Genomic DNA, 15,424 nt, shown 5'->3' on the forward strand with positions numbered 1-15,424 from the left:
TTGTTTTTAAAAATTCGTTAGAAATTGACGACGTTATTGACTTTTTTCTTAATACAAAATTGTTCATAAACTGATTTTCTGAAGGTCCAGATTTAACTAAGTTACTGACTTATAAGTGCCCAAAGGTACGAAAAACCGGTTTTTTACCCGTAACTCAAGATTTTAGAGGTGTTTGGCAAATTTCAAAAACATATTCTTGTTATACTCGGAATCACCTTTCAGAAAAATAGTATCACTTCCAAGGTATTTCAATTTTCGTTTATTTTGTCTCACTGTGTAATGAACCTAGACGTCTAAAAAAGGGGACGTTCAAGTACTTTTTCGTCATTCCAATGGAACTTTCTATGATTTTCTGAATTATTGAAACTAGAAACATAAATGAAAATCTATAAAATGGGACCTTCTGGTACTTTTTCGTTCTTCAGCTAGTACTTTTTGGTTTTTCTGCAATATTGAACCTAGAAACATATAACAGACATATGGGATCCTGATGAAAAAAAATTATAAGAATACAATTTTTGGTACTTTTTGTTCTTCAACTGGTACTTTTTGAAGCTTTTACAATATTTAACCTACAATACTGAAGCTAAACATGTAAAAAAGGGGACGTTCTAGTACTTTTTCGTAATTCAAATGGAACTTTCTTTGATTTTCTGAATTATTGAAATTAGCAACATAAATGAAAATCTATAAAAAGGGACGTTCTGGCACTTTTTCGTTCTTCAACTGGTACTTTTTGGTTTTTCTGCAATATTGAACCTAGAAACATATAATTAGACATATAGGATCCTGATCGATACTGATTAAATGAAAAGTCCATAAAAGTGGACGTTGTGGTACTTTTTCGTCTTTAAATTAGTATTTTTTTTTTAATTTTCTGAATTATTGAAATTATAAACATAAAATCCGATAAAAGGATTGAATGAAAATCTATAGGAGTGAATTTCTTTGGTACTATTTCGTATGGTACTTTTTGGATCTTTTATAATATTGAATCTTGAAACATTTTCGTTAAATATTGTCTTTAGAAGATAAGATTTGATAAGAAAAGATAATTTTAATATCAGAAGAAATGAAGAAATCCAAATTTTACACTTTTCAATCGATTCCCGTTATCCGATTGGATTAAAATTAAACACTAGGTAGGTTTAAACACTAATGGACAAAATAAAATCTTTTTTTGGCCACTCTAATGTCCACCTATAGAGAATTCTTCACTTGAAATTTACAACACTTGTATTGATGGAGAGTATTCGGCATATCCGAATATCTCTTATTTCTTAAATTTCATTTTATTTTTTATTAATACCACCACAAAACAACTCATTTTAGTTTAGTTCATTATTAGAAATAGAATTTATTATAACTGCAATGACCACTTAATTAAAAATGCACAAATAATTTTTTAGTTACAAATTTATGTTAATTAAACGTAAAAATTTTCCATTTCGAAAATAATATTATTTTCTTTCCAACAACTAAATATTTCGTGTTATTATAATTTGTTTGTACAAACATATTTTTCAGTTCCAATTATTAGTATATATAGTAGGTACCTGTTACCACAAGACATGTCAGTGCTAAAATGTATAAAATTTTCATTTTCTCTGTTTTTTTCCTTAAAGGAAATAAGAAAAATGATTTTTTAGCAATTTTTATTAAAGCAATTTATCTTTGAACTAATTACAAAACGAATTTTCGAAATTGTCGTTAACACTGTTTGAATTGCAACTGATTTTGACTGATTGAATATTGGCGAATTTGAATGAAAAATTATAGTGCTTATACATGATATCGACACAAATCTTATCTAATCCACTTACGCCAAAAAAAATGTTAGTTAGTTATCTGCATTTGTTTCCAAATGTTTTAATGGAACATATTCGGAGTATTGATTATAAATAGTATACGAAATTTTTACTTTCTGACGCTTTTATTTGTTTAATATTACTATTTAATTTCTTATCTCGAAAAGTTTTTGTCATTTTTTACAGAGAAAAAACATTCAGGTGGGTTTCAGGTGTAGCAGAGTGACAAAAACAAAAAAGTTAAAATTTTGTATGTAGATGTAGATATATTTTTATTTTTCGTTGAACACCTGTCCAATTTCTCATTTAATAAAATCATAAAACAATAATGACTCTGGGACAAGAACAATGAAAATAATAAAAAAAATATAAAGTAATATTAATATTCTTATAAATTATTATAAAATAGTTCTTTGAAAGTTTTTAAAGATTATTACTTTCTTAGTCATTTATTGGATAACTTTATAAGATTTTGGCGAATTGTTAGTTTAGGTATTTTAGGTAAAATAAGACAATGTTTAGGTTTGGAGTAAAATTTAGATTGGGACTGAAAATTTATAGAAGTATTGGAATGTCTATGAGAATTACCCAAACTATACAACTTAGGGATTTTGGAATAAGCAATAAATACCTATTATTCTTAGGTTAGGTTGATATGAAGAGATCAAATCCGAAGAAATACACCTAGGCCACTATCGAGCCCTACTTTTCATGGAAGAAAAATGTATTATTTTTTAATGTTCAGTAACTCGATTTCCTGGACGTAATTCCTAATAATAATGTTATATCCGGAATAATATCACTCTCAAGATATTTGGATCTAACTTTGACGAATGCCAGACAGTGGCAAAGAAAGTCTTCCAACGTTTCGCTGTCCTCTCCACATGTTCTACATTCGTCTAAATCAGCACGTCCAATTTTATATAGCTATGCCCATAACCTCTGACTCGCTCATTTTGAGGAGATTTCTACTTGTGCTCTCAGGATCTTTGTGATTCTACCCACTGTTTTATAATTCCAAGAGGCCTTTTTTCTTAACTTTTATATATATTTAAGAAATAATGTAAATTGAACGACTAGATCTAAAGTTATAATCTTTTTATATATTAAAAATCAGTTCAGGCCATGTTCGGTTTTTTAAATGTCTACTACTCGAACTATTCGAAAACCGGTTTTTCTAAAATGTCGAATATTCGAACACCCTACTATGTATGTGAATGCACTTTCTTTTTTACCCAATATTTTATTAATTTGAAGTTAACAAATGACTCACAGCTAGAACAATTTAAAGAATGAATAATATTCGTGGTATACTTCAGGGCTTAGATTTTTTAATGAATTATTAAATTTAAAAAATTAAAAAAAAATAAATATACATTATTACAGGGTCTTTCATTAAGAAGGACCCAATTTGTTTTGATATTTCTTGAATAGAGGTGAATTTGGCTTAAAAACTCTTTATCTATGTATAGTCATTTAATCATGAAGAGATATTTTAGAATAATTTCTAAATTTAAAGATTAAGGAGAAACTTCTAGTATTAAAAAAAGCTCTAGAATAGAATGCTTTGGGCTAAAATCATCAAAAGTAACCACATATACATATGGGGAATTTCGTGTCAAGTGACCCAACTTTAAAAATCTATGTTTTCCGATTTAGATGAAAATTTTTTTTGCTATCTCAACTCAGTTGGACAATTTTTGCTAGGTCCAATAGGTGAAAACTTACACTTATTTGAATAAATCCCTGTATGACCAAAATCTCCAACTTTGATCCCCCCTAAGTTCGACAGTTCTTGACCGATATTTCATCAAAATCGATTTTTTTAGTTGGGTCACTTGACGTGAAATTTCCCATATGTATCTCTATATATTAAAGTATTTTTGTACAGCATTTCCAAATTGCAAGAAATTGATTGATTGCAATGGAAAGAAGAGTTTTGCATTCATCCTATAAATGCTTATAAAACTTTGTCATGAAAATCTCTTTTGCATCCGAAAATGAACAAAATATAATGACATTTTTAGACTGTTCCATTAAGAATGATATTGATTAAAAGAAAGCTATTAAAGACCTGTAAGTAAAAGTATTTTTTGAATGTTTGTTTTAATTATACTCAACATTATAAAGTAAGTATGAGGCGGTATTGATTTTGTCAATATATCGATCTGACTAAAAACAAACGTGGGAGGCTAATGGACTGAGATTTTCCACAAATTTTTAGTGTATTTGCAATTGAAAATGGACAATATCGGACTAAGATTCGCAATAAAACTTTAAGTAATAAAATGCCCATGAATTTGAACTTCAAGTAAAATATTCGGGGTTTTCGCTAATAGCATTTTACTTGTTTATTTTTCCATAATTTAATCAAATGAATCATAAGTATGTAAATAGTATACATATATGTATATTAGTTAGCATCCAAAAATATATACTGTATAAAGTTTACACAGTATATACTACCCAGCTAGTATTTTTTGAAATTTTTGATCACATTCGAGTCATTTATGACTCTTCTGCACGATTAAAATGATCATATATGCGCGCTTTTTCTGATCATAAATGATACATTCGTCGGGAGAAAATGGTACCCTACCCGCGACTCTTCAAAACGAGTCTTTTATGAGCTCCACTTCTGATCAGTTCTGACTCATTTTTTAATCTTTTTTGAGTCATTAATGAGCCGACTTACTGTCCGTTTTAGAATTATTTTCGAATCATATTATAGTCATTTTTGAGTCTTTTCTGAGTAATTTTTATGTTTGTTACAGACAAATTTCGAATCATATTATAGTCATTTTTGAGTCTTTTCTGAGTAATTTTTATGTTTGTTACAGACAAATACAATACAACAGAAAACAATTTTTGATCTTTCGACTGCTCGAAATGTAACTACAAAATAAATTCATAAACAATCAAATTTCGAACACCTGGAAGACCTATTTGTGATTAATGTACATTTTGTTATTGTTTTTCAAATAAATCAGATTATAAACATTAATTGGAATTATTTAGACTTAGTTTAGTGATTAGTCACCCAACTATCTTCCATAGAAGATCATTAAACATATAAAATTATTATAATTAAAGCATAATACAATTTCAATTTCCTTGACAGAAAATCGACTTTATAAATATCACACAAATTTAAATAATTATACATTTAATTTTATAAACGAAATGAGAATTATATCAACTTATATTAGGCCACACAAAATTTTTTGCCAACTCTTCTAAAAGAGTCCAGTTCTGAGCCCATTTTCTAATCAGTTTCGAGTCATTTTTGAATCGTTTTTGAGTCATTTTTAAGTGCAAGTGTTGCTATTCCATTGCAAACAAAAACAATTACATAAGAAACAATTGTTGATCTTCCAACTGCTCGAAATATGATCACAAACTAAGTTTTTAAAACCATCATATTTTAAACACCAGGATGATCAATTTATGATTGCTATACATTTCATTATTGTTTTTCAAATAATCAGTTTTAAATCATATATCGGTATAATTTTCGAATCATTTTTTAAGCGCTCAACTTATTAATCACGTTTAGGTCATCAAAAGGAGTCAAAAATGAGTCAGTTTACTGATTAATCATCCAACAATCTTCCAAATGCTAGCTGGGATATAAACATAGAAATATATAAAGTTATGTATGTATGTGTTTATTTACTTTATACATACATATATCGTCAACTGAAATGCAAAAGGGCGTAACAACACATTTAAAAATTTTACTGGAGAGACAAAAAACTTTATAGAATGAAAGCAATTGTTTCTTATAAGATTTATATCCTAACATCAATAAACACGTTTGAACATGACTGTACCGCTAGACATTGTCTATTGTTGCTTTTTAGGACTTTCTGTTTTGTGGAAAGTACTAATTTGTTGTTACGCTCTTTTGAATTTCATTTCAATAAAGTCGGTGTAGTGGAACATTTCCATTCGCAAAGTCGATTTAAAATTTTTTGGTTGTTACGCCTTTTTGCATTTCAGGTGACGATATATGTAGACAAGTATATATGTAGATATGTAAATACACGCAACATTTATTACTTTTTATGCCCACCGTCAAAAAAGATGGAGGTTATTATGTTTGTAACACATAGAATTATTGGTCTAAGACCCACAAAAGCTCAAAATTCTTATTCGTGGATTCAGTTGTATGGGAGCTATGTGAAATAATGGACCGATTTTAACCAATAGGCTTCGTCCTTGCAACCTATAATATGACACGGGAAGACGGATGGACATAGCTAAATCGACTCAGAAATTGATTCTAAGCCGATTGGTATACTTTAAAGTATGACCGATATTATTGTGCGTTACAAAAATCAGCACAAACCCTTTCCACTAAATTTTTGTAGGGTACAATTAAGGCAGGGTATCATATGGTCGACCATGCCCAATTATACTTTCTTTATTATTGTCATTAATTTCTAGCACAAACATATAAAAAAAACACACACACACACAAACTATAGTGACAATTAATGTATTTCCGTTGTTGAAATTATATGTACAATAGATGTGAGATTGTATTTGTGTATAAACATATGTGTGTACATATATGTATATTATTATGGTGGCTCCAAATCAGAAGCTCTCAACTAACATAAATACTTAATTCAATCTAAAATTAAGTAAGCTGGAACAAAGGATAACAAAAATATTGGAAATTGTAAAATTTTTATATAGATTTTTATAATGTTTCAGAGATTTTTCGTATGATGATGGTATCTAAGAATTAAAATTTCCAACAGATACTTCCATTTTTCATTAAAAAATTACTATATATTTATAATAATTTACTCACTGGGAAAAGTATTATATGGTCAACTAACCTGTAGATCTGTTTTTCTATAAATTTTTTTATATTTTTAATTCAATTTTTTTTTAATTTACTATAATAACTAGTTATAAAATCACAATTAAGTTAATCTTTGCGATCTTTTCCGTATATTTAAATAGAAATTTATTATAGACTACACACACGCATTTTAGATACAATTACATTGAACATTCGAACAGGGACAATTTAAAAATACATTTTTAACATTGGTATGTTGTTTATACATATTCGGTAAATATAGCGAGTCTTTACCACATTTAAGGATTAATTAAAAATAATCGATAAAATATTAAAAAATTCCTTTTCAAGGATAAATGATTTCTATGAATTTAATATCACAACAATTTTAACATAGAGTTATGGACGTTTAATAATTTACACACTGGGAAAAGTATTATATGGGACCTAGGGTCAAATGAGGTCCGATCGTTATGAAAATTGGTGATATGGATTAGACTTATCATATATATAAGCTAAAAAGCGGTTGTATGGCGGCTAGGTTTAATAAGGTACCGATTTCTAAAATTTTCAATAGCCAAATTTTATTGAATTATCTTCAAAAATTAAAATAACAAGCATACCCGGTGTGCTTCGCTAATTGTCTGTAAAAATTATATCAAAATATTTTGTCATCCAAAACTTTTTTACCAAATATAATACACCAGCTATACCCAGTGTGCTTTGCTACTCTAATAGCAATATAAATAAAAAACCCACTTAACGATTTTGAAGATTCTAACTACAATAGTTTTCCAGATTTATATTATGTTATATATGAGAGATGCCACGCCAATTATTGCAAGTTCCTCAATTTCTATCTATCTATGAAAAATTTAAATAATCTAACAGTTTCCAAAATATACGAAATTACTTAAATCACATATGTAGTGCCCTCATTGAAAGTCCGTCCGTTATGCTCTAAATGTTTACATGAATGTCAAAGTTCTTCATGTAAATTTGAAGATTCTAGCTCTAGTAGTTTCTCAGAATTTTTCTATTTACAATCATGTGGGGGCTTCAAGTGCTCCAGATGTAAGTCCGCCCTCTTTTCTCCAAAATGTTCAGATGGATATTAAAATAATTTGCGCAAAATTTAAAGAATCTAGTTCTATTAGTTTCCCAGATAAACGAAATTCTGTATTTAATTCATATGGGAATTACTAAGTCCCCCATTAAAAGTCCTCCCGTTATACTCTAAATGTTCAGATGAATGTCAAAGCTCTTCAAGTAAAATTTGAAGATTCTAGCTGTAATAGTTTCTCAGGTATATGAATTTTTCTATTTAATTCATATGGCGGCTCCAAGCACCCCCAGATGTAAGTCCGATCTTTTTCCTTCAAAATGTTCAGATAAATATTAAAGTTCTTCGTGCAAAATTTAGTTCTGTTAGAATTCCCGATAAACAAATTTTTGTATTTAATTAATATGGGAGGTGCCGCTCCCCTCATGGGTAGTCCGCCAATTTACATGGATGTTAAAGTTATTCGTGCAAAATTTTAAGATTCTAACTATTATAGTTTCCAAAATAAAGGAATTTTTGTATTTCATTTATATGGGAGGTACCACGCCCCCTAATGCTAGTCCCACTTTTTGTCCTAAATTATCATATTGACACAAAAATGGCTCCGATAAAATTTGAGGACTTTAACTGTTATATTATCTCAAATATACGGATTTACTATTGTCTTAATATGGGCGTGGCTCCCTCCCCACTTCCAGACATACAGAAATACGCTGTGAAAATTTTGAGAAAATCGGTTCAGCCGTTTAGTAGTCTATAAAGTTCAAACATACCAACACACATTCATTTTTATATATATACATAAAGTATTTAGTATCTATGCGATCAATATTTTGTTATGTTATAAACACAAATAAATATACATTTTTTTAAAATTTAATTTTAATAAAACGATTTTCTTTGAATTTTGTTCACCAAATTTAACTAACAATTGTAGCTAGAGAAATAAATTTATTGTTAATTTTAACATTAATCAAGATTGACCTGAAGTCTATTTAACTTGTCCCACATATCAAATAGTAATATAGGTCAACCTGCTAATAAAGATACCAAACTAAAATACAAAAATAAAAGAAACGCCTAATTATTTGAATTCCAACAAAAGGTAAATAGAACAGGCACAGACCCAAGCACATAAGAACACATATCCATACCATGAATAAATGCGATTTAACAATTACTATTGAGAGAGGGAAAGAAGGGTAAATTGACTAACAATATTAATGTAAGTATGCAGTAGGTAATTTTTATTTGGTTATTTGGTTGTTGGTCGAGGGTGACTAAAAGTATTTATTTGTAGGCAATTAAACTTTCGATTTTGAAATATTTATGTTAGATTTTTTTTCAAATGTAGTCCAAAACGTCTGTCTACCGTCTACAAATCTAAAAAAATCTATTAAATGTTAAATACATTTTTAATTAAAGGTTTTCGTGGCGTTTGTGCGGTATTTAAACCATTTAAGTCGAACACTTTATGGCTGGTATTATATTTCAAAAAATATAACTTTATACATATTGTGTAATTGATATCACTACTTTTTACTTATAAGTTAGACCCCATGTTTTTTATTTAAGGTTAGAAATAAGTTTTGTTTTCTGTTGTACATACATACCTTTTCTAAATCCCAATAAAATGTTGTGACTCGTTAATCCTTAAAACGTAAATTTCTGTTATATTTCTCTTTAAATTTTGTGGTTTGATAAAAATTTTCTTTATTTATTTTCTTTAAAAATTTTCGTTTCACTTTTTTTATTAGTTTATGTTTTTAACTCTTGTTTTTTTTTTTTGGAATTCATGGAACGAGTATTTTTAACTTTTCTTTATACATTCTTTAGATCTATATAAATTATTTACATGATTCACTTGAAAATTCAAAGCAGCAAAAACAATTTTGTATGTTTAAAATGTATGTAGTTGTAGTACATGTTCTTCTATTTACATGTTTAAAAAAATATAAATTTTATATAAATATACCAGTAGTTTATACTTTTACTCCGTATTACAACAACTAAAAGCTAGATAGTTCTATAGGAGATTAGTTGATAGTATGTATGATAGAAATTTCGTACTATTTTTATACCACATGATTTTATAAAACTTAGATATACATATCTAGATGGGAATACTAAACAAAGTTTTCAAATAAACAACACTTTTAATGAAAACTTTAAGATACCATTTGCTTTGAAAATATTCTCTATATTTTAGTATAAGAGGTGGACCTACATATATATGAATTTAGGTCATTATTTATCAAAATCTTTTCATATGTCTACAAGCATTTTTGGGGATTTTCATGTCAAGTGACCCAACTTTTGAAATCGATGTCTTACGATCATTAGTCCTATGAGATAGTACACAGAGGTACCAAATTGACACCAAAGAGTTTATAATTTTTCAATAACATCCGTTGTCAAAGTATATACATACGTACGACAACACTACGTAATGTTGACAACGCAACGTTGTCAACATTGCAACAATTCGTTGTCGAAATCAAAATTTTATACACATCCGTTGTCTAAATGTTAACAAACGTGGTAAATTCACTTTGGCAACGGATTGTTTGTCAATAGTGAGCTTACACGTTTGTTAACATTTAGACAACGGATGTGTATAAAATGTATATTTCTACAACGAATTGTTGCAATATTGTCAACATTACATACTGTTGTCGTACGTATGTATATACTTTGACAACGGATGTTATTGAAAAATTATAAACAGTTTGGTGTCAACTTGGCAAAGACACAATTTTTCAACAAAATCGTTTCAGAACTTAATGAGTTACAGTGGGCCAATTTTATCAACCATATGTATGTTTCTTGTCTTCTATGTAACTTATTACCTATTGTTCTTAGCAAAATTTGTTCCAAAAAGTTTAGATAGATATTTCTTTAATCTTTTAGAAAAAATATTTAAAAAATATGAGAAAAAATGTTTGACTTTTTTTTTGGCAAAAATTACATTTGTTTGACTTTATTTTATTCAAAATATTTTTTTTTTTAATTTTTAGCATATGGTCTATTCTAAGTAGAATCAAATAGCACATGCTGAGCACTTAAAATAAATTTAAAAAACTTTCATATCGGATGGGAAATAAAGAAATGGCTCCCGTTTAAAAAATGTATATGGTGTCAAAGGAGTCCTACCTTGAACCCCCATTGCGATGCGCCTGGAATTGTTTTTGGATCTATTTTCAAAATTTTAACTCGAATTTGACGAAGATTAATTTAAAAAAAAATTAGATTATGCCCCACTGTGCGCCCTGAAGAACAGTTTATAATAGTTATGAGCAAATCACATGAAAAAAGTGATTTTATTTTTATTTACAGTATTTAGTTTGGTTATTTTCTGAAATTCTGAGTAGAGGGTAGGATCAGTTATCGAATATAAATTAGGTTCTATAAAACTTGTTTATGACGAATTTCAGAAATCTAATCATATGTTTAAGCCGGTAATGATCGTCAAAGTGATTTTCCTTCTAAAATTTTGTAGAACGATTTTATAGACTTTGCTGACATCGAATTTCATCGCTGTAAAGAGGTCAAAGTCACTTTAAAGTAATAATCCAAAGGAAACCGTGTATGAGAGGTTGAATCAGTTATCGATCGATCCTCATCGAACTCGGTAGAAAGATTTCAAATCTTGTTTATATAGAATTTGATCACTGTACTTGTATGGGATAAATGTCAATCTTTGATCCGCTGTAACTCATCTTTTTAACTATTATCCTTTGAATCAAATATTTCTTTCTAAAAGCTAAATATAATAGAAATGCATGTTATTTTCTGATAATAGAAATTCAATTAAAAATGTTAATGCTGAATGCAATTGTAATTCCAATAAACGCAACGTATACGTTATATCTAATAAATATGAATTATATATTAGTCTTACGTACATTAAATTCTTTATTTTGTTTAATATTTCTTCCGAAATATTTCTTTCTAATGGCTAAATAAAAAAGACATGCATGCTATTTTCTGATAATAGAATTTAAAAAAAAATAAAAAAATAAAAATCAATTAAAATCTTTTTGATGCTGAATTCATAAAATTTGTAATTTCAATAAACGTATACGTAATATCTAATAAATATGAATTATACATTTATCATACGTACGCTAAATTGTCTTGAAAACAATAGACATAACTGTTTCATATTATCCTTTTAAGTATGAACATATGTAAGTTTACAATGTTTTATTTTGTGATGTTTTACAAAATATTTTAAAACTTGGACAGCTATGAAACATAAAAATGTTTTATAAGAACCCATAACTGTCACCACCTCCCATATGTTCAAGTTGTGATCGTTAAAAATATTTTCTGAAGGATATCTTATATATGGATTTTAGTTAAACGTGGCCCTTTGCCTGTCATATTTTGCAGCATAATTAAGTTTACTAACTTATATAAAATTGTATTACGATTCCTTACATAAACCCAGTCCATTAGATCCTATAATTCGGACACTATTGTATTTTCAACACTACATAAATACATACATATACATACATATATGTACATTTCAAAGATATTTGTCTTTAAAACTTATTTTGAAAACATTTAATTATATAATTCTAAAAGTTTTAAAAAGTGCACAATAATACTGCTTTATTTAAGCATAATTCATTTTCATAAAAAAAAAACTTTAACAATTTAAAGTTAATAGAACATGTTACATATTTCTATTTTTAAAAATTTTTTTCTTAAGTTTTTAACTCATACATCAACGCTGTTGTTATAATAAATAAGTGTATGAGTAGCTACACGTTCATATGTGTATGGTAAAGATAAAATATCTACACTTCCGTTTCCTATTTAATATGTTTTTGTAATGGGTTTTCTTCATTTACACATTCACTCACTCATTCGCTTATAAACTCGCTCACAAATACTCATACACAAACACAACGTAAATTTTACTACTCGCTTTTTATAGTTAAGTTTTTTATTGTTATTTTTGTTATTGTATTAATAAACATGAATAGATTTTGTTGTTCCATAGTATTCAATCGATACTCATTAAATTTTCCAAAAATTAAAAAAAAAATATTTAAGAAACACACATTCTCAATTACTTAAATATATTTAATTAAAATGAATGGCGTTTTGGGGAAAAAAAACTTTATTAACATTTTTAAATATTTTTTAACTTTTAAAACTTTTTGTTGTAGGGAAGGTAGTATGGGTTCTTTAAGACTTTGTAAAGTGTAATTTGTTATAATTTCTTTAATAAATTTTATTAATTTTTCTTATTTGCAGTAGTTTTAAATTTTATTGCTTTACTTTAAAATTGATTTTTTTTTCAAAAATTTTGTTTAATTATTGTCTTAATATTTGTTCTTTTTAATTATTTTCTTTCATATTAAAATTTTTATTATTGTTAGAATGATTTGTATATTTTTTCTTAGTTTATTTAACCGCGCGCACTTTAACCGTTTTATTTGAAAATTTCCATCCTTTTCGAAAAAGTCATTTAGAGCGACTGACATGTCGCCAACCATTATTTGCTTGATAGCGGTATTCTACTCTACTAACACTATTACAACACTATTCAGTAAACCAACCACCCACCCACCAACCAACTCTCATACCAACCAACCAACTAACGAACCAACCAACCCAGTATAAAATCTATCTCTTTATTATTTATTCGTTCGCTCGTTCTTTCGGACATTCACATACTTTTTTTTAAGTCTATACATTGTTGTTGTTTTCACCTTAATATTTTTTTCATATCGAAATATCTTTACCATATCTATTATAGTTTGTATGTCTAGATGTCTGTCAGTCAGTATGTGTGTAATCGTATTATATACAACAATAACATTTTGATTATTGTACTATTTACATAGAAATTTACATATAAATCAGTAATGGGCAAATACTATCACATTTACATATGCATGTAAACATACATATTATGTTAATCACAAGTTATAGAATAATTCTCCCTGTAGTGAAAACCTTTCTTAAGAAGTAAATGATAAATAATTTCATTTACTTTGGTGTAACTACAATAATGTACATAGTACATATGTAACACATTTGAAAAATTGCCCATTTCTGCAATAACCTAAGTTTTACTATATATATATTGTTTGTGCATGTTTGTATTGAATAAAGCAACAATTTTTAAAATGTACGTAAGTATAAAACTGTTTTCTTGTACTCATATCATTGTAAAGGAAGCAAGAGTTTATTTTATCATACTCAATTTTGTTGGATCGGAGGTGAACAACCTAAATTACGCTTAAGCAACGAAATCAAATTTAAGTCATAAACAACTTTACCTTCTTGTACCCTTCGATTCAGATATGTCCGTCTGTCTGTCTGTTTATTGAAATTAATTTTCTGGTGACCCCAGATATCTTTAGGATCCAAATACTCAATAATTCGCTCAGATATACTTTCGAGAAGATCGAAATTTAAAATCATCAAAATCAGTCCATGAACAATGGAGATATGAGCAAAAATCCGAGACAACTTCTGAAAATTTCATTAAAAAAAGAATATATTTGTGCATGCGTTGACAAAATGATAAAACAACAACATACAGCTTCATATAGTAAATGTTGTTCTTGTACTAAATTTGCTTGTACTGGTACTTTTTGAGATTTCCATAATATTAAATCTAGAAGCATGAAGTTAAGCATGTAGAGCCCGGAGTAAATTCTGTAGGATTTTTAGTACTTTTTTGATCTTCAAATAGTACACAGAGGGAAAAATAAATATACACGTTTGTTAACTTTTAGACAACGGATGTGTATTAAATTTAGATTGCGACAACGAATTGTTGCAATATTGACACCGTTGCGTTGTCAACATTACATTAGTGTTGTCGTACGTATGTATATACTTGACAACGGATGTTATTAAAAAATTTGGTGTCGATTTGGAAACAGGCGTGTATATATTTTTTCCCTCTGTGTACTTTTTGGTTGAAACATGTAATCGAACATATAGGATCCTGAAGGAATGAAATGAATTTTTAAGAGTAAGTCTTGTGCATGTCAGATAGAATTAATAAAGGTTTTGATCCCGCAGATATCTGGGTTCTTCATAAAATTTATTTCAACAAACATACAGACAAACATAGTTAAATAGACTCCTCCATTTACTCTGTAAATCCAGAATATATGGTCAGAAAATTATATTATATAAATTACAAATTTAATGACCAACTTATAGACATATAATCTTCTTATGTAGTTGATAAGGATAAAAAAGGCTTCAATCGGAATCACTCATAATTTTGAAATCTTCATCCTAGCCCACAGATTGCCCACCACAGTTCTGCATTATATTACATAGTTATATTTACTATTTTTGTTGTTTCTATTATAAATTTCATTTTTGTTAGTTCTTCAACTCGTTCCTTTTGAGTACTCGTAGTCTCTTTAGTACTCTATAGTTTTCGTATAATGATTATTACCAAAATTCAACACTAACAACAGGCTGTTTTCGATTTCTTTAGTTCAACTAAGTATTTCAACACAAGTACTTTTTAGTAGATTCAACAATTGAAAGGGAAATAAAACACACATTTACAAACATATTTGTTATATGTTTGTATATGTATCCCAGCAAACATTTGCTTATAAATAAGTAACAAACATGGGAAAAAGTATGTAGAAAGTCGATCATTGGAAGATTTTTACTGCTTCTAAAAAAAGATTAGATCAAACTTGGTAATACCAAAAGTATGTTATTTGTGGTGAAAATTTA

At 27.9% G+C, this 15,424-nt stretch overlaps 1 protein-coding gene across 3 annotated transcripts in view; it reads right to left on the reverse strand.

The window, feature by feature from the left end:
- Window positions 1–15,424, reverse strand: part of LOC119602664 (rh5-interacting protein) — a 47,657-nt gene that overhangs the window by 14,089 nt on the left and 18,144 nt on the right. Inside the window, exon 1 of one of the 3 annotated variants that reach the window (XM_037954293.1) lies at window positions 9,301–9,458. The exons of 1 other annotated variant lie outside the window; for it this stretch is intronic. Coding sequence is in view for 1 of the 2 variants with exons in the window: in XM_037954292.1 (XP_037810220.1) it covers window positions 1,557–1,602 (46 nt within the window). In the remaining variant the exon portion in view is untranslated. Of the gene's footprint in view, window positions 1–1,556; window positions 1,718–9,300; window positions 9,459–15,424 lie in introns of those variants that run through there. One more of the 3 variants, XM_037954292.1, reaches the window with a different exon arrangement.

Source organism: Lucilia sericata, unplaced genomic scaffold, assembly GCF_015586225.1.
Source record: "Lucilia sericata isolate MDLA Ls3-8-SP2 unplaced genomic scaffold, ASM1558622v1 Contig000248F_arrow, whole genome shotgun sequence".
Lineage (NCBI taxonomy): Eukaryota > Metazoa > Arthropoda > Insecta > Diptera > Calliphoridae > Lucilia > Lucilia sericata.